Raw genomic sequence first — 19652 nt, 5'->3', positions numbered from 1 at the left:
TAAGCCATACTGGCAAAAGTGCAGTCTTTTGCTGGTATAAAGTGTGTCTATACTAGAAGCGTTTGCTAGTATAGCTATAGTGGTGTAAATGACCAGCAAAGCTTTTCTAGTTTAGACAAGGCCTTGGTCCTTCTGACATTACTCACAATCCTCCATGTTTCCACTAGCCAAAATAATTTAGTATCATTGTCAAACGTCAACTCACAGCCTAGCTCAAATGAGAGCAGAGTTACAAGGTATGGCTACACTATACTGAGGGGGCAGGGAGCGATTGCAAAACATGAAGGCATAACCGAGCTAGCTTTAATCTAGCCAGCTAGGGTATCAATAGCAATGAAGCCGCAGCAGCGCACAGTGCATACATATAACCCATGCGACCCAGGTTATATACTCAAGGGGCTAGATTGCACTGAAGTCCATGCTGTCGCAGACTCACCACTACTAGTATCAAAGCTAGCTCACGTATGTCTACACGTGCTGCAATCACACTTCCAACTGCAATGTAGACCTACCCAGAGCGACCACACTGCAAAACACTCGAACCACACAGCGTGAATGAATTAGCAGCGGATCAGCTGTAACATGAGCTACTGCAACACCAGCTTGAAGCTTCAACCCATCCCCCCGATGGACCAGCTAGCTCAAGGTTAAATCACCCCTTAACTCAAGCTAGATTTCTGTGGGGGACGGGAGTCATGTTAGGAGCAAAACTCAAGCTACACCTCAAGCTAACAGTGCAGTGAAGACAAGCCCTAAGTCAGTAATGAAAATATCTCACTGTGCCACAATATTACCCTTTGATAACAAAGATATGTCTTTGCTAAATTTCTGTCTTACCTTAAGCTTCTGGGCTTCTCCCCTAACTTTCAGGAGCTCCGTGATAGAATCTACAAAGCCCTGGTAATGGAAGTTGCACATTTTTTCAATCTCTCGGTCGTGGTTTCGAATTCGGGCTTCCAGCTTTTCCATGAAACGACCGTGCTCTTCGCCATCATAGACAGACCTAAGAAAGCGAGTTTCCACAGAGGTTAGAAGTGTGTCACCTGTTTATATAATTACTTAGAATAAATTCACAAAATGCTAGTCGTTAAACCATAACCAATAGCCTCTGGACCAAGTGGCGGGATGGAGGGGGGGGGCGCATGTAAAGTGGCACTTTACTTCTGGTTTTAACTCATGTTTGAGAATATTCTTGTCTCACACTCATGTTTTCCTCTTTTCCATTCAACAAACGTTTGCTTTCATTCCTGTTTCGCTCACAGACCGAAATGTGTCTATTCAGAGCACTGGTAACTGGACACAGAACCTTCCACCTCTATTTAGGTCAGCAGTTCAAATTCAGCTAGACCAGGAGAGACCAAAACGGGCTGCTATTGGACGGGTGATTGGTGGCCTTTATGAAGTGACTCTGTGGGCTTCAGACAGCTCCCAGAAGACAAGTCACATGAGAAAAGCACAGTCTCTGCTGACACAAATTGCCCCCTTGTTAGCACAGTCAGCAGAGCTGCTGGAATAAGTGGGACATGGGACTAAACTCCCCACCTCACCTCCCAAGTGGTCCTTCATTGTCAGAGGTAATGAACAAAGGCAGGAAGGCCTGGGGGAAGTTTGCATTCATCTTCCATGCTGGGGACAAATAAATAATCTCAAGTAGGGTCAATCCAACAACATCCATATGCACTAAATTCACAAACACGGAAGTCATTCAACAGGACTTCTTGGGCTCCCATATTTATTCAAACAGAGAACTCCCATATAAGATTTGATTACTCCCTGCATGGAAAGCTCAGATTGACACCTAAAAACAAACAAAATCAAACAATGTTCTTTTTGCTCCGTACATCAGAGACAGAAAACACTGTAACAGCATCATCACCGACAATTCTATGAGGCAGACTAGATTACAACTCATCCATCGGCAGATACATTGCCTCTGTAAGCCTAGCAAACTGGGTCTTGGCAGCAAAATAAGCAGTTGTTATTCCAGAAAGATAAAAGAGTGATGTAAAGTATGAAAGGTATTTTTTTCTGATCATAAGCACATTAATTTTCCAGCATGAGCGGAAAGGTTTTAAATACAGGCTTACAATCCACAAGAAAACCCTGAAGACTGTGACAATTTTAAGACATCTAATTCTGAATTTAGCCTTCTTGACTGACTCACTGATTCTCCTGCAAACCCCAAAGTTTACAGCAAGTGTGTTAAAAAGTGATGTTATGTAGTTTCAGAGACCGACTACCTTAATTCACTACTGCTGTCCAGTGATTTGAAAGGTTGGGGGTGAAAAGAAACTAAAGAAATACAAAAAAAAACAACTCAACAGATGTATCAAGTAACCCTTTAGAGGAGGTGGTCAACTAGATGGCTCCTAGTGAACATTTTAAGTAATGCTGGGGGAGAAAAGTACCTAAGTGATTTAGGAACAGGTCTGGCTTTCAGTGGCATTTGTGCTCCTAAATCACTTGAAAATTTCACTCTCTGAACCCAAGATAGCATCCCTCTGTGTCTACAGTAAAAATCAAAATGGGACTAAGCACTGAGGGGGAAAATGTTGAATAATTATCCTTCTGATGTATTCTTACAACTTGAGTTATGCACTTTCAGTCTCCCATTCTCAGAAGAGTCATAATAGGGCAGAAACCCTGCATATTTAGGGTCTTTACTTATTCTGCATTGATTGCAAAAGAAAGCTTTTAAATAAGCCCAATTCTACGCACATTTCATGGTCATTGACAAAAACCAGAGTAAAAAGGCATGCAATTCTTTGAAGTTCACAACACAGCCTTCTTCAGTGCTATCCAATTTCTGCCTTTGGAACAAGCATCTGAAGAGACAGCGACCTGACATTCACGAAAGCTAGGGTGTTGCCACAGTATTGATTATGGTCGTTTTTATTGCACTGTAATCAGGTAGAGAGTTTTGCCAAGAAATGACTATTAAGAACTTAGAGGGAGACTGCCATCTAGTGATGGTCTATTTATTTGCAATGCTCCTTACGTATATCCTAAATCAACACTGCACATCCTTTCTAATTACCTGCATCTTCGCTACAAAATCCAAAAATGCAAATATAATAGCATATGTATTATTCAGCTATATAACTCCTTGGTGGACGTCACTATAAATTTAAAAGAAAATGGAAACACTAATTGAAAAAGTTCCAAGCTGACATAATGCAGTCCCACCAAGGGAAAAATACTGTTTTGCATTTATATAACACCTATTATCCAAGAGTCTCGATATGATATATGAACATTAGGCAAGCCTCACATCTCCCTAATTTTACAGATGGCAAAACAGTCCAGTGACTTATTCAAGGCCAAAGAATGAGTCAGTGACAGGAAGCAACAAATCCTAGGAGTCCTAGATATCAATCAACTTAAACTTAACACAGCTAAACCCAAATCCCTTGTCTTCCCTTCCAAACTCTCCCCTTTATTGATCACTGTCTACACCACCACCATGCTTGCTTGCCACTATGGCCCATAAGACAGGCATCTTCTTCAACAACACTTGGATCTCCAAGACCCAAACACGCAGACCACATCTAAACCTTGCAGTTTCTTTCTCCGTAGCATCTCAAAATTCCCACCAGACTGACACCATACACGTTTGTAGCCCAAAGTCCTGGCCCTACAAATGAACTCATTGTAGGCAGACTATCGTGCCTGTGGGGTGACTCACTGACTTCAACAGGACTACAAATGGGTGAAGGGACCCATATCGGCTCACTGCAGGATCGGGGCTCAAATCTTATTTAGGATCTTAAAAATCAAGACTTCTTGAATAAAGGGGAAAGCTTCTTTTTCCAGTGACAGCCTTTTAAACCAATGAGGGCCATTTTATTTCATTCTGACAATACATCTGCCCCATTTTAATTGATGAGTCACTAACCTGTCACCATCATATCATCTTGAGTATCTGCAGCCGCTTCTAGTTTTTAACAACAAAGAACCGTTATGATCATCTAGTCTGACCTCTTGCTTACGCAGGCCATAGAACCTCACCCAGTAATTAATGCATCAAGCCTATAACTAGAGCATACCTTTTAGAAACACACCAAAGTCTTAACTTCATATTCTCTAAACTCACTGCTGTCATATTTGCCTAGCGATCACCAATTCTGACTCAATGCCAGTTCCAACACTCAGCTGTTCTTCTCAATTAAATACTCCCATTAACTCATTCTTGCCATTTAAAATTACTGCAAATTATGAAAGACAAGATGGGGGAGGTAATATCTTTTACTGGACCAATTTCTGTTGGTGAGAGAGACTTGTAGAAGAGCTCTGTGGAGCTTGAAATCTTGTCTCTCTCACCAACAGAAGTTGGTAAAAGATGTTACTTCATTCACCCTGTCTCTCTAATATCCTGGGACCAATACGGCTACAACAGTGCAGATTATTAGGTATTTTGGCCACACTACACTCTGCTGTTCGATCACCTTTCTCCCCCTACTATTTGCATTACTCCTGCATACTCTGACTTACTCTCTTACTTGCCTACTTATGCCTGTAGGCATCCATCACCTAGTCTACATCCATTTTATCCGATTCATAGATTCATAGACTTAAGGTCAGAAGGGATCGTTATGGTCATCTAGTCTGACCTCCTGCACAATGCAGGCCTCAGAATCTCACCCATCCACTTCAATAACAAACCCCTAACCTATGTCTGAGTTACTGATGTCCTCAAATCGTGGTTTAAGACCTCAAGGTGCAGAGAATCCTCCAGCAAGTGACCCGTGCCCCATGCTGCAGAGGAAGGCAAAAAACCTCCAGGGCCGCTGCCAATCTGCGCCGGAGGAAAATTCCTTCCCGACCCCAAATATGGCGATCAGCTAAACCCTGAGCATGTGGGCAAGACTCACCAGCCAGATACCCAGGAAAGAATTATCTGTAGTAACTCAGATCCCACCCCATCTAACATCCCATCACAGACCATTGGGAATATTTATCTGCTAATAATCAAAGATGAATTAATTGCCAAAATTAGGCTATCCCATCATATCATCCCCTCCATAAACTTATCAAGCTTAATCTTGATGCCAGATATGTCTTTTGCCCCCACTACTCCCCTTGGAAGGCTGTTCCAGAACTTCACTCCTCTGATGGTTAGAAACCTTCGTCTAATTTCAAGTCTAAACTTCCTAGTGTCCAGTTTATATCCATTTGTTCTTGTGTCCACATTGGTACTAAGCTTAAATAATTCTTCTCCTTCCCTAATATTAATCCCTCTGATATATTTATAAAAAGCAATCATATCTCCCCTCAGCCTTCTTTTGGTTAGGCTAAACAAGCCAAGCTCTTTCAGTCTCCTTTCATAAGACAGGTTTTCCATTCCTCGGATCATCCTAGTAGCCCTTCTCTGTAACTGTTCCATGTTTAAGAAGGATGAATTCAAACTGGGAGTCCAGAACTGCACACAGTATTCCAGATGAGATCTCACCAGTGCCTTGTATAACGGTACTAACACCTCCTTATCTTTGCTGGAAATACCTCACCTGATGCATCCCAAAACCGCATTAGCTTTTTTAACGAACATATCACATTGGTGGCTCATAGTCATCCTGTGATCAACCAATACTCCGAGGTCCTTCTCCTCCTCTGTTACTTCCAACTGATGTGTCCCCAATTTATAACCAAAATTCTTGTTATTAATCCCTAAATCCATGACCTTGCACTTTTTACTATTAAATTTCATCCTGTAACTATTACTCCAGTTTACAAGGTCATCCAGATCTTCCTGTGTGATATCCCAGTCCTTCTCTGTATTGGCAATACCTCCCAGCTGTGTGTCATCCGCAAACTTTATTAGCACATTCCCACTTTTTGTGCCAAGGTCAGTAATAAAAAGATTAAAGAAGATTGGTCCCCAAACCGATCCCTGAGGAACTCCACTAGTAACCTCCTTCCAGCCTGACAGTTCACCTTTCAGTATGACCCGTTGTCGTCTCCCCTTTAACCAGTTCCTTATCCACCTTGCAATTTTCATTTCGATCCCCATCTTTTCCAATTTAACTAATAATTCCCCATGTGGAACCATATCAAATGCCTTACTGAAATCGAGGTAAATTAGTTCCACTGCGTTTCCTTTGTCTAAAAAATCTGTTACCTTCTCAAAGAAGATCAGGTTGGTTTGGCACAATCTATCTTTTGTAAACCCATGTTGTATTTTGTCCCAATTACCATTGGCCTCAATGTCCTTAACTACTTTCTCCTTCAAAAATTTTTTCCAAGACCTTGCATACTACAGATGTCAAACTAACAGGCCTATAGTTACCCGGATCACTAACAGGCCACACTACACTCTGCTGTTCGATCACCTTTCTCCCCCTACTATTTGCATTACTCCTACATACTCTGACTTACTCTCTTACTTGCCTACTTATGCCTGTAGGCATCCATCACCTAGTCTACGTCTATTTTATCCAATTATTCCTGTTGCCCTCACTTCTAACCCCCTCTGGGACTCTATCCCATTTGCATCCAGGCTGAAACCTTGTAAAGCCCTTGGAAATGTTCCGACAGAAGTTCTGTAAAAGTGTCCTTCTTTTGTCTGCCCATTGGAGTTTTTGTTTACTGAGCACATAAAAAAAGCAACTTAAAAACAAAAAATGTAAGACTCAACATGACCTTGGATTGTGTCACTGTGTTTCATAATGCCCATGTTCATTAAAACAAGCTTTGGTTTTGCAAAAGGTCAACTGGAAAAAGCTTTCCAGGAAAGTTATAAAAGGCAAATGATGTACCAGAGGCATAGCAGTTTCTGTCTGACAGTCTTGTTTTTAACAAAGTTTATCCCATACAGCAAGGCAGCCAAACTTCACGCATCAGAGGCCCATACTGTCAATCATCAGGGCCCTCAGGGCCCCATCCAAGTGACATGAATTGGAGCACTATGAAGCCACCTGTATCTTTAACATGGTGGTGGGGATCTTTGCGACAGACCTACACTGCACTGCGCCATCTTGATCCACTGCGCCTTGTCGTCTCTAAGCCACATCCTCATTCTAAAACCTGGATGGCTATGGCCTGCATGCGGCCCTTGGGATTCATTTTGACCACTCCTTGCCATACGTCTTAGTAACTCATTAAAATGCATTTAGACACAGGCTGGGTGAGAGGGGGGAGGAGGGGAAATGGTTTTGTGGCTACCGCACAAGACAAGCCTGGAAAATAGGAGTCGAGGGTTCTGTTCCAAGCTCTGCCACAAGCTTCCCGCATGGCCGCGCTAGTCACCGAGGGAAAGGGCATAGAAAAGCTGTGTGTAAAATAGGGATAATGCTTCCCAATCTCACAGGGGGGCTTTGAGAGTTCATTAGTTAATATTTGCAAGTCTTTGAGATCCCCAGATGGAAAGTGCTATGGAAGTTCAAAGACGACTTATGCAACCACAGCAGAATACTAATGCAACACTACAAGAAACACTTTCCAAGCCAGTATTCAGCCTGAGTAGGAACTTCTATAGGTTTGTTCTGCATTCTGAAAAGAGTGGGTCCAATGAATGTGGTTACCAGCACTCTAATCCGTTTCAAATAACGACAGATTAGGAGCCTGACCCTGCAACCTTTACTCCTAATGGGAGTTTTGCCTGCTTTATGACTGCAGGATTGGATCTCCTACAGAAAAAAAAATAAATTGAACAAATTACAGGAGGAGGAATGTGGAGGGAGGCAGGAAATATCTCCCAAGGAATCTCTGGGGACAAAATGAAAAAAAAAGAATCTGGAACAGTGCAAGGACATTCTGGGGACAATGAACAGAAGTGTCTTGCTTTTTGTTTTCAATTAATATGTGGAAAAAGTTCTTGGGTCTGGTTCCGGACTTCAATTTTTATTTTTATTTTTTTTTTCCTTCTTAATCTTCTGTAGTGGTTTTAAGGCCTCGGAAACATTTCTTCTCATTCGGCTACATAAAAGCACTAGCATTTTGTTTATTCTGAAAGTTAAAAATGAGATGAAAAAAATTAATTACTGCATAATATAAAAAAAAAAAGATTAATGCAACATGCCCGTGGAAGGGGTCAAACAAAGTTTGACAGGCTCAGATCTGTTTAGTACACAATGTGAAACACCAAAATCATTGAGTTCCTCTGTTCATATTCTTGCGGTTTGCAAAATGTCTGTGTCGCAAAGGGACACCAGCAGATTACACTTAAAAAAAACCACCCAGTTCTCTTACTCGTGTTACTAATACGTGACATTTTTTCAAATGAAAATCTTAAGTATGGAATTTCCTTTTCATCTTGTATGCTACTTTTATTTGTGCACTTCACTAAGTTTTTGCAGTGATGATCGATCAGTCAATCCACTTTCAGGTTTTCCTGAACCAGGAGAGTGTTCTGACATTTGGGTTACAAACACTGCCAGGAAACATTAAAGCCACACCACTCTTGCATACTTTTAATTAAAAATATGTTTGTAATCACGAAAAATTTTGTATTAACAGTCTAGAAAATGGTTCCTTTATTTGTATAAACTCAAAACTTGTATTTTCAACTTACATTGACAGAATCCCTTTAAACAACTGTAAACATTAGCAAACTACTAGGGGAAGTGGTGTATGTTGTCATTAGATTCTATACTAGAAAGCAGTTCCTGAAAATAAATCCTGCTCTTTGCAGGCTCTAACATGGCTGAGCAGCAGTTAAAATATGGTTTGACCCTGCCCTTACAAGCAAGTCCTAACCATATTATAAGGAGGTCAAGAAGCTATCCCATTGTAACCCCAATCCCCACAATCATTTTGTTTGTGTAGCTAGGATGCTAATCTTTGAATCTAACCAGCACAACATTAGGTGGCACCGATTAACACCTTTCATGAAAGATGGATTTTCTCAGCGCCTGCCTTCACCACTTACAGCAAGATATGCTGTGACTGCCAACTCTGTCATAGATGATGGTTCCTGCATGGCTTTGCTGGAATAGGAAATTTAGGGAAATAGGAAGTAGATACAGGGCCTTTAACGTTCCAAGGGCGTCATTTAAGAAACAACAGGACACAGGCCAACCAAAGCAAGATAATGCAAAATTCAGGCAAGCTACGACTCTTCCCACCCTTGTCTAGGTGTTACACATAGTTCACAGGTAAATACTGTACAGGCGAGTCTCATTTTACGCGGGGGTTCTGTTCCACGGTTAGCGCGTAAAGCGAAAACCGCATATAGTCAAAATTACATTGAATTGAATGGCAGGCGGAATCGCCCGCACTACAGGTACAGTATTAAAATTGTTATTTTTCTCTCTTTTGTGTGTGTGTGTGTGTGTGTGTGTGTGTGTGTGTGTGTGTATTTTTGCCGACCACCTAAAGCTGAAATCGCGCATGTTAAATGCACGTAAGATGCGACAGACCTGTAATATCACACCACGACCAGGAACATCTCAAACACTAAGGCATACCTTAGTGATAATAGCCTTGGGGCAAGGGGAAGACTGTAAAGAAGACAACAGTATGTGGTGTGAATGCGTGTGCTTTTTTATTCAGAAAAACTGATTTTACTAATTTGTTATGGCTCTTTATTAATATGCTAAACTTCAGTAGCACTCTTCGTTTAAGAATCTCAAAGCACCTTAAAGCCATGAATTATGTCTCAACACCCTATTAAGAAAGAAAGCGAGACATACAGATCACTTCCCCCGCACAGAAGTGGGGCCACTTCTGGAGTGAATACAGCAGCTGCTTAATAAAATTACTACATAAGTTTAAGACAGGAAATTAAGAAATTGTAGGGAAAAATTTAGGGAGTCTGAACAATTATCCGAGCAGGGATTTGGCCAAGAAACTACAGTTAATATCCCTTGTCATAAACAGATAGTTAAGGGTTAAAGTCTCTTTTACCTGTAAAGGGTTAACAAGCTCAGTAACCTGAGGAACACCTGACCAGAAGACCAATCAAGGGACAGGATAATTTCAAATCTCTGTGGAGGGAAGGCTTTGTCTGTGTTCCTTGTTTGCTCTGTGTGCTCTCTTTGGATCTAAGAGAGGCCAGACATGTCTCCAAGTTCTCCTGGAGTATTTCCTACTATCCAGTATAGTGAGTATTAGTTAAAAAGACAGATTAGTCTTTTGAGTTGCTTTCTATATTTGCAATTGTGTGTTTGCTGGAAGAATTCTTTATTTCTGTTGCTGTTACTGATTATTCTGAGGAGGAGGAAGTCTCTCTAGTTTTTATAAGTTAGACCCTGTATTTTTGCATCCCGGTAATACAGAGAGAGTGTACTTTTTTTCCTTTCTTTAATAAAATCTTTTCTTTTTTAGAACTTGATTGATTTCTTCCCTTGGATTTTCAGGGGAAGGGGAGGGGGAAAAAGTGAATCCCTCTTTGGTTGATTCAAGGAGTTTGAATCAGGTATTTCTCCTAAGCACTAGGAGAGGGGAGGGGGGAAATGGTTTGTTTCCCTTTGTGTTGAGATTCAGGTTTGAATCTGTGTTCCCCAGGGAAAGTTTTGGGGGAAGAGGGAGTGTGTCAGACACTTAAAAACTGACTGGTGGCAGCGAAAACCAGATCTAAACTAGGATTTTAGTTTAGAGGAGTCCATGCAGGTCCCCATCTTGGAACCCAAAAGCTCCAAGTGGGGGAGAAGACCTATGACATCCCTACTCTAAGAAAAGTGCTATGGGCCTGCTAATTACCATAAAAAGACAGAATCTCAATATTTACTTGACCCCTTCGGACCTATCTATACTAAAAAAATTTCTAAAATTCCTTCCCTTTACTATCACTGGGTCAAGCTCTACCAGTGGGTGCTGGCAGCAAATTAGAGCTTGGCTGTACAAATTATTCTGGAATAACTTGAGGTGTGAAATCTTTTATTCCAGAATAAAAGTACTTTTTTCCCAAATTAGCTTAACGGATTTTAGAAGTAGATTCTGGAATAAGTATCCACACATGAAGTTGTTCTGAAACAGCGATTCCACTTTAAATTCCCACCCTACGTTATTCCAGAATATCTCGTGTAGACTAGCCCTTAACCACCCTATTGTGGTTCCCTGTTCCGAACAGGGTTAGAAAGCACAGAGTCTAAAATACTAGCGTCCACTGTCCCTGTCTCAGCTAGCTCCCTCACTGTTAAAGTAAGCAGGAAGGCTAGTGCAGCAACAACAACTATAGCTTCTCAGAGTCACACTGCCAAAGCAGTACACTTCGATCAGTTTTGGATCTCGTTAGCATGCAGACACGTAACAGGATACTGCAATTAATCTCATTGCTGTCAGTTAAAATAATAATAAAAACAATAATGGGAGATATGCCAATCTCCTAGAACTGGAAGGGACCTCGAAAGGTCATTGAGTCCAGCCCCCTGCCTTCACTAGCAGGACCAAGTACTGATTTTTGCCCCAGATCACTAAGTGGCCCCCTCAAGAATTGAACTCACAACCCTGGACTTAGCAGGTCAATGCTCAAACCACTGAGCTATCCCTCCCTCACTGTGTCAAGAATTTACCAAGGCCTTGTCTACAGACAAACTGTCCTTGGATTAACTAGAGGTGTGTTTTAAAACCAATTTAGTAAAATTTGTGCAAGTTTAAATTTAGACACTTATCTTGGTTCGTGTGGCTCACCTTAGTCTTATAAAAAAAGAAAGTCAGAAGCCTCTTTGTTGACAGATCATGGACATAAGCCATCTCAAACCGGTTGCCACTCACGTGTGCCACAAGTGCAGATTCTACAGAGACAATGCAAATGCCACTCCTTACTAACAGGGCTTTGGAGCTGTGCTCCAGCTCCAGGCAAAAACCTGCAGCTCCACTGCTCCAGAGTTGCTCCACGCTCCAGCTCCAGGCTCCGCTCCAAAGCCCTGCTTACTAACGTAAGCCCTGCATTCCTAAACGTATCACGCTGTGGCAAGACCTATGGAATTACTTCACACAACAATGAATTAAGGGCAGAGGATCAAATTTCCTGGCATTTTGTCACTGTTTTATTTCCTCACTATTTTGTATTTAATCGGGCCCCAATCCTCCTATCTTGTTTTTATTTCATTTTTCACAAGGGGACCCGCCCAAGCTCTGGCCACTGTGTAATCATAGAATCATAGGACAGGAGGGACCTTGAGAGGACCCCTGCACTCATCATGATAAAACATACAATGACTAGTGATCCACAGCAGATTATCTCAAAGCAATTTTTCACAACACTCATTTGAGGCAGGGAGTGGGTCAGTACCAGAGCCAAGAACATAAGTTAGACAGAGATTCTGGGTTCTACTTGGGCACCTAAATGAATTAAGTGCATTTTTATTCTGGTATTTCTAGATGCTGGAAAATAATTCAACCAGCCTTATGAGTTAACAGTGTGCTCTTGTTGCCAAGAAGGCTAATGGCATTTTGGGTTGTATAAGTAGGGGCATTTCCAGCAGATCGAGGGATGTGATCATTCCCCTCTACTCAGCACTGGTGAGGCCTCATTTGGAGTACTGTGTCCAGTTTTGGGCCCCACACTACAAGAAGGATGTGGATAAATTGGAGAGAGTCCAGCGGAGGGCAACAAAAATGATTAGGGGGCTGGAGCACATGACTTATGAAGAGAGGCTGAGGGAACTGGGATTGTTTAGTCTGCAGAAGAGAAGAATGAGGGGGGATTTGATAGCTGCTTTCAACTACCTGAAAGGGGGTTCCAAAGAGGATGGATCTAGACTGTTCTCAGTGGTAGAAGATGACAGAACAAGGAGTAATGGTCTCAAGTTGCAGAGGGGGAGGTTTAGGTTGGACATTAGGAAAAACTTTTTCATTAGTAGGGTGGTGAGGCACTGGAATGGGTTACCTAGGGAGGTAGTGGAATCTCCTTCCTTAGAGGTTTTTAAGGTCAGGCTTGACAAAGCCCTGGCTGGAATGATTTAGTTGGGTTTGGTCCTGCTTTGAGCAGGGGGTTGGACTAGATGACCTCCTGAGGTCCCTTCCAACCCTGAGATTCTATGATTCTATGATTCAGCTGGTTGAACTGCTTCATGGATTTTGGTTTGGAGATTTCTGAGACTCTGTATAGTACCTCAGAGGCTCTTTTTTTGTTGTGAATAGTCAACGAGCAGTTTTTCCCGACCAGTTTTTCATGCCCTCTCTACTGAACCACTGACAATTCTCTTACAAAATCCAGAATGAAGATTTTCAAATCAGGGAAACTGTCCTAAGTCTCATTTACATTTGTTTTGGAAGAAAATGTGGTCTCTCTCTCTCTCTCTCTCTCTCTCTCTGATGCAGACCACAAAGACCACCAGTGGAGCTGAGCCTAGAGGGCACGCCTCAGCGTCTGTGATACTGTTCTTCTCCTTTCCTGCCAGTCATTGATATGAAAGCAGACACCCAGGCAGGAATTTTTCCTCTTTCTCTCTTGAAGGAGGAACCCAGGGAGCAAGATGCAGCCCCAGGAAATGAAGTGCAGCCTCTCATCTCCTTTGCTTGCTGCAAAGAAGACTACCTGCTCCCCAGACACATCCTCTCTGGCATGAAGCAGGTCTTGTACCTTCCTGTGAACCTCCTGGTAGAATCTGCATGCCTGCGGCCAAGTAGCTTGATGCATGGATGCCCCCATGTCAACTGCCCCGACCACCATTTCACCTGAGTCAAAGGATATCCATATCTGGTACTGAGCTAGTCCTGCACTCTTTAAGCTCCTACCATTTTTTTTGTGGGGAGGGAATCAACCAGAATGGAGGTTTCTTTCCATAGCTCCATCCTTTAGCTATGCAAGCCTGGTATCCACAATGCAAAGAGCTTCAGAGACCACTAAAAGCAACAAAGAATCCTGTGGCACCTTATAGACTAACAGATGTTTTGCAGCATGAGCTTTCGTGGGTGAATACCCACTTCTTCAGATGCAAGTGGTGGAAATTTCCAGGGGCAGGTTTATATATGCAAGCAAGAAGCAAGCTAGAGATAACGAGGTTAGTTCAATCAGGGAGGATGAGGCCCTGTTCTAGCAGTTGAGGTGTGAAAACCAAGGGAGGAGAAACTGGTTCTGTAATTGGCAAGCCATTCACAGTCTTTGTTTAATCCTGAGCTGATGGTGTCAAATTTGCAGATGAACTGGAGCTCAGCAGTTTCTCTTTGAAGTCTGGTCCTGAAGTTTTTTTGCTGCAGGATGGCCACCTTAAGATCTGCTATTGTGTGGCCAGGGAGGTTGAAGTGTTCTCCTACAGGTTTTTGTATATTGCCATTAGATATCTAATTTTGTATATTGCCATTCCTAATATCTGATTTGTGTCCATTTATCCTTTTCCTTAGAGACTGTCCAGTTTGGCCGATGTACATAGCAGAGGGGCATTGCTGGCATATGATGGCATATATTACATTGGTGGACGTGCAGGTGAATGAACCGGTGATGGTGTGGCTGATCTGGTTAGGTCCTGTGATGGTGTTACTGGTGTAGATATGTAGGCAGAGTTGGCATCGAGGTTTGTTGCATGGATTGGTTCCTGAGCTAGAGTTACTATGGTGCGGTGTGCAGTTACTGGTGAGAATATGCTTCAGGTTGGCAGGTTGTCTGTGGGCGAGGACTGGCCTGCCACCCAAGGCCTGTGAAAGTGTGGGATCATTCTCCAGGATGGGTTGTAGATCCCTGATGATGCGCTGGAGGGGTTTTAGCTGGGGACTGTATGTGATGGCCAGTGGAGTCCTGTTGGTTTCTTTCTTGGGTTTTCTTGAGTTTTCTTGGGTTTTCTTGAGACCACTAAATTCTTCCTCCAAATGAATCCCAGCACTATAGCTCAGGATCCTGGAATGCAGCACCACAGGTGAAGCTCATCTTCCCGCTAGCTATAGCTACCTCTGCTGCCAAGGTCTTGTGGAGCTTGTGGGAGATAAAGCCAGCAACATCCTTGGTGAGGGTGTACTTTTATGCTCAGTGGTGTTGACATGCACAACAGCCAGTAGAGGGTCTGAATAGCATTCTCCCCTGCTACCTCTGCCCTCAAGGGCCAAAGACTAGTTGAATTCCACAGGTGTCACACTAAGAAGCTAAGACCTAGGAGTGCAAATATGCACAGATTTTTTTTTTAAAGCAAACAGCCTAATACGTGAGCTATGTAGGGCCCAATTCTCTTTCCACTAAAGTCAACATCAACCCTCCCATTGGCTTCAGAGGTGTAGGATTGGGCCCTCTGTTAATATTTATTAAGTGCTCTGAAGCACCACTCAGTTGCTTATTTACAAGAGCAAAGCAATTTAAAGAATGTAATGCAGAGATCCCTCGGCCACATCTGGGGTGGAACACAGGAGCTGCTGTGTGCCAGCAAGTCCAAACAAGTCTTTAAGAAGAGGATGTCAAGAATAATTACTCAAACTTAAATTAAGTTTGAACAGTTTGGTTACAATCTTCCCATTAGGAAACAGGCCTTTTATCATCTGCAACTAGGAGGGAGAGCTTGAAAAAAGTTCACATGCGGTGTTGCAATGCGCCAGGAAATGTAGGGAGCTACCCAAAGCCAGGCAGCCAACAAGAATCCCCCCAACTGAGGCAAATATGAAGAGAACTGGCCATGAGCAAAGCTTTTAATTTCCCTCCTTTTAGAGAACACAGTGGAAACAATTCCCCAAGAACAAAAGCGATGCGTCAGTGGGCCCTACTGTCTCAAGCTCTTTCAAGTTGGAAGGACAGTTGATTTGCACCATGTGTAGGATAGGAATGCTAGCTAGAACCAAGCGAGATCAATTCAGCCCCTCCAAGCTGGTTAATATTAAAACCGAAATGAATCATCTTTACAATAATGGTAAACAAAAACACCGGTTTACAATGGAAGAGATTTAGCAATGTGCCCCAGTCACACTTCCTTTGTTGGGAGTCTCAGAGTTCATATCTCATGTACTATTGTTGGCAAAAGTGTTGAAATATGGGTCAGTCACATGAATAAATGCCAGAGGACACGGTATTAAAGACACCACAATGTCCTCAACTCACCTCTGCTTGGCCTACCATGGTGTTCCAGCACATTCAGTTCTTTATTAAAGATCAAGCAAAGGGGAACATAGGATGGCTTGGATGCATAGTGTATGTGCTACAACACAGAGAAAAAGCTGAATTACAGATATCAATGTTCCTGTTCTGGTGGGCATAGCTCTGTCCTTTAATAAAACTACTACATAAAAACTACATTTTTAAAATGAAAGTAGCTATAAATTAACTGGAATGCAATTCAGCGCTCTCTCACTCCTCAAGGGCAGAAAGCGTAGGGAGGTGATTTTACCTCTGCATATTGCATTGGTGAGACCGATACTGGAATCTTGCACCCAGTTCTGGCATCCACATTTTAAAAAGGGTTGAAAATTTTGGAGAGGCTGCAGAAAAGACCCACAAAAATTATTTGAGAACTGAGAAAATTCCTTACAGTGAGAGACCTAAAAAGCTACATCTGTTTAACTTATCAAAAAGATCAATAAGTGACTTGTTTACAATATAAATTACCTTTTTGGGGAGAAAATACCAGGTATTAGTGGGCTCTTTTTCCTAGTGGAGAAAGGCATATCAAGAATTAAAGGCTGGAAGCTGAAGCCAGATAAATACAAATTAGGAATAAGGTACTAATTTTAATAGTGAAGGTGATTATCCAATCAAACAAAACTACCAAGGGAAGTGGTGGATTCTCCATATCTTGGTGTCTTCAGATGAAGACCGAATTTCTTTCTGGAAAATATGTGTTAGCCAAAAAAGTTATTGGTCTCAATACAGGGGTGAAATGTCATGCTCTGAGATATACAGGCAGATATCTAATGGTCCCTTCTGGCCTTAAACTCCATGAATCTATGAAATGCAGGCATTTTTAGAAGATCAGCCTTCCTGTACCTGTACCTCACTGAATCTGTCTCATTTTCAAGTCTCAGATAAACACCTATTTCCCACTTGCCTTTATGTCTTAATTTCACTCTCCTTTATTAACTGTATAACTGTATTTGAAATAGAGATTGTATCCAAGATGCCACTAATTCAAGGGCCGAACAAACTGTATGGCCACCAAAATGCGTGGTCTGGTCTTAAAAAAATAAATCGGACACACTACCACCTGAAGGAAAATCTTCACTAGATATAGTAGCATTTGGGATTCTGTTCAGGTAACGCTGGCAATGGTGCACAAATGCAATCCAATATGTAGCAACACGGTGCAAAATAGTTGCATTACAGTGAATTTATAGTTGTGGCTAATTCTCCACTGTTCACACCACACTATTAGAGGATTCAAAATGACATCCCTGATTCCTGTCCTTGGAGAAGTTGCCCCTTTTGCTCCCACCCAACAAGCTATCTTTGTTTCCTCCATTGCCTACAGAAATGATTTACTTGCTCACATCAGCAATAACTAGCTCAACCCTTTTCATGCGGTTAAGGGTAACCTGAGCTCCTCTTTCAGCTGGCTCTTCGGCAGCTAAGGACAAATATAGTGCGTTCTATACAAACCATTGTTCTTGCCTGCAGAGAGTTGGAAAGGAAAATGGGATTATTTTATATACAATAAGGTAGAGTACAATTCCCATTTGATAATAGTTAAAGGTGACAATAGAGATTAAGACCCTAAAATCCAACCTACCATATCTCAAGATTTACAACCTACTATAGAAAGTCTTGCAGCAATCATTGTTGGCAAAGAAAAACTATTCTCAAAGCAGTGATCAGTCACTGACGCTGGGGCGTAAACACTTACACTTCAGCAGAGTCAGATGCCCTATTAACTGTTGAAAATGCTATGCAAACAAAGCTTCCAATTTCAGCTGCATATAGAAAAAACTGGAGCAAACAGTATGCAAAAATATGCTCTTGGTTCAGAATATTAACAACAGAATAAAAAATATTTTCAAACTTTTGAAGTGTTAATATTGTAGTCACTACACCAGTGTTTCTCAAACTGGGGTCACCGCTTGTGCAGGGAAAGCCCCTGGCGGGCCGGGCCAGTTTGTTTACCTGCCCCATCTGCAGGTCCGGACGATCGTGGCTCCCACTGGCCGCGGTTCACTGCTGCAGGCCAATGGGGGCTGCTGGAAGTGGCAGCCAGTAAGTCCCTCGGCCCGTGCCGCTTCCAGCGGCTCCCATTGGCTGTCTTCCCATAACAACTGGAAAGTCCCCTACTTCAAACATGCCCTAGGTTGCAAGAGCCCCATTCCCCGTGTCCTGGACCAAGTTCTTGGAAGAATCTGTACAGTGGCAATTCTCACTTACAGAGACACCACCACCAAAGATAGTTATCAGAGATTGAGAAATAGCGAAAAGTAAAAAAACAGTGCAGCTTTCCTTTAAGCACCAAAAAAAAAGCTACAATTTGAAATATAGCTGCCAATGAAATTATTCCAGCTCTATAAATAATTTGTAATACCTGCAAGGCACAGATTGATGGAATGGATCCAGTTTGCTTCCAATCTACACATTCATAACAATCATAACATCCTCTCCCTTCGACATTTAAGATTGCCTAATTTTTAAAAACATTTACCATGCAATTCATCTTTTAGCAACAGACTATTATTTATTATTTGTAATATGGTACCACCTAGTGGCCCCAATCACAGAACAGGGCCCCTGTTATGCTAGGCTCTATATAAACATAACAAAAAGACAGTCCCTGTCCTGTCTCTCTCTTCCCCAGTAACTAGATCCAGAGCTGCTTTCACAGTAGTTCTAAACTCAGTAACTATTTCATGCATTTAAGGCTCAGCTTTGCTTACATATAAAAAGGACTAGCCAGCAGCAAGATCAATAACAGGTGAGACATCTAGAGAGGCTTTTGAATGCAGTAGCTAGAACTTCTGCTGTAATGCCTTCCAGAATCTAGGGTCAGACCCTGTGTGAGGTAAAAAGGACCATGAAACTAGTCATTGTCAGAATTCCTTCATCAGGTTAGGATTTCTCAATTTCCTCCGCCACACACACACACCCCGGAAATTAATCAGGTTATGCCACCTTCATGCCAGGAAGGGATGGACTGGTATTGTTATTTCTATTACTGAATAGGCACAACGGATGGGAGTAATGGAGTAAGATGTAGTCCTGGGCACAGTGAGAACACTGGCCACTCTGCATATAATTGTTTCATGCCTCAAACATCACACATTAGCACAATAAAGTTCAAAAAGCATCCAGACATTGGGAAATGTCTCACTCCACTGACAGCAGCTTTGCATTAATGGTGATTAGTTACTGAAGATGTAACTTATTTGTAAGTATATGTCTATCTAAGGCATACCTTTAATCCCCATTACCACAGTAGGGAGAGGGGGCTCACAATCATTAGGGTATTTATCTCACCATGCCCGGGAGGTAGGAAAGTACAATTACTCCCAACAATCTTTTTATTTATTTATATATATTTTAACCTACAACAAGGAAACTGAGGCAATAGAATATGCAACTTGCCCAGGGTAAAACAGGAATGCAGCACAGGGGACCGTACTGGGGTCTCCGAGTCCCAGGCTAGCACCACTGGATGACAAAGTTGACTTACTGTGTGGCCTTCTTTGGGTAAATCACTTAATTTTTGTGCCTCAGTTTCCCCATTTGCAAATTGATGATATATTTGATGATGATATATTTACATTAAGAAAGCACCCAGAGGCTCTAACTGGGATCAGTGAGTCCTGGAGAAACACAAGTTAAAGTCCTTGCCCAAAACAGTTTACAATCTAACTTAAGACAAGGCATAACAAGTGGGTATAATACACTAGAAGGGAAAGGA

The 19652-nt window shown here is 42.1% G+C and overlaps 1 protein-coding gene across 2 annotated transcripts in view; it reads right to left on the bottom strand.

Annotated features, from left to right (window-relative positions):
• Window positions 1-19652, bottom strand: part of EXOC6B (exocyst complex component 6B) — a 436117-nt gene that overhangs the window by 367170 nt on the left and 49295 nt on the right. For both annotated transcript variants that reach the window (XM_039540501.1, XM_039540502.1), the window contains exon 2: window positions 838-1003. In XM_039540501.1, the coding sequence (XP_039396435.1) occupies window positions 838-1003 (166 nt within the window). The remainder of the gene's footprint in view (window positions 1-837; window positions 1004-19652) is intronic.

Source organism: Mauremys reevesii, linkage group 5 (assembly GCF_016161935.1).
Source record: "Mauremys reevesii isolate NIE-2019 linkage group 5, ASM1616193v1, whole genome shotgun sequence".
NCBI lineage: Eukaryota > Metazoa > Chordata > Testudines > Geoemydidae > Mauremys > Mauremys reevesii.
This window is presented reverse-complemented; position numbering and strand designations above follow the sequence as displayed.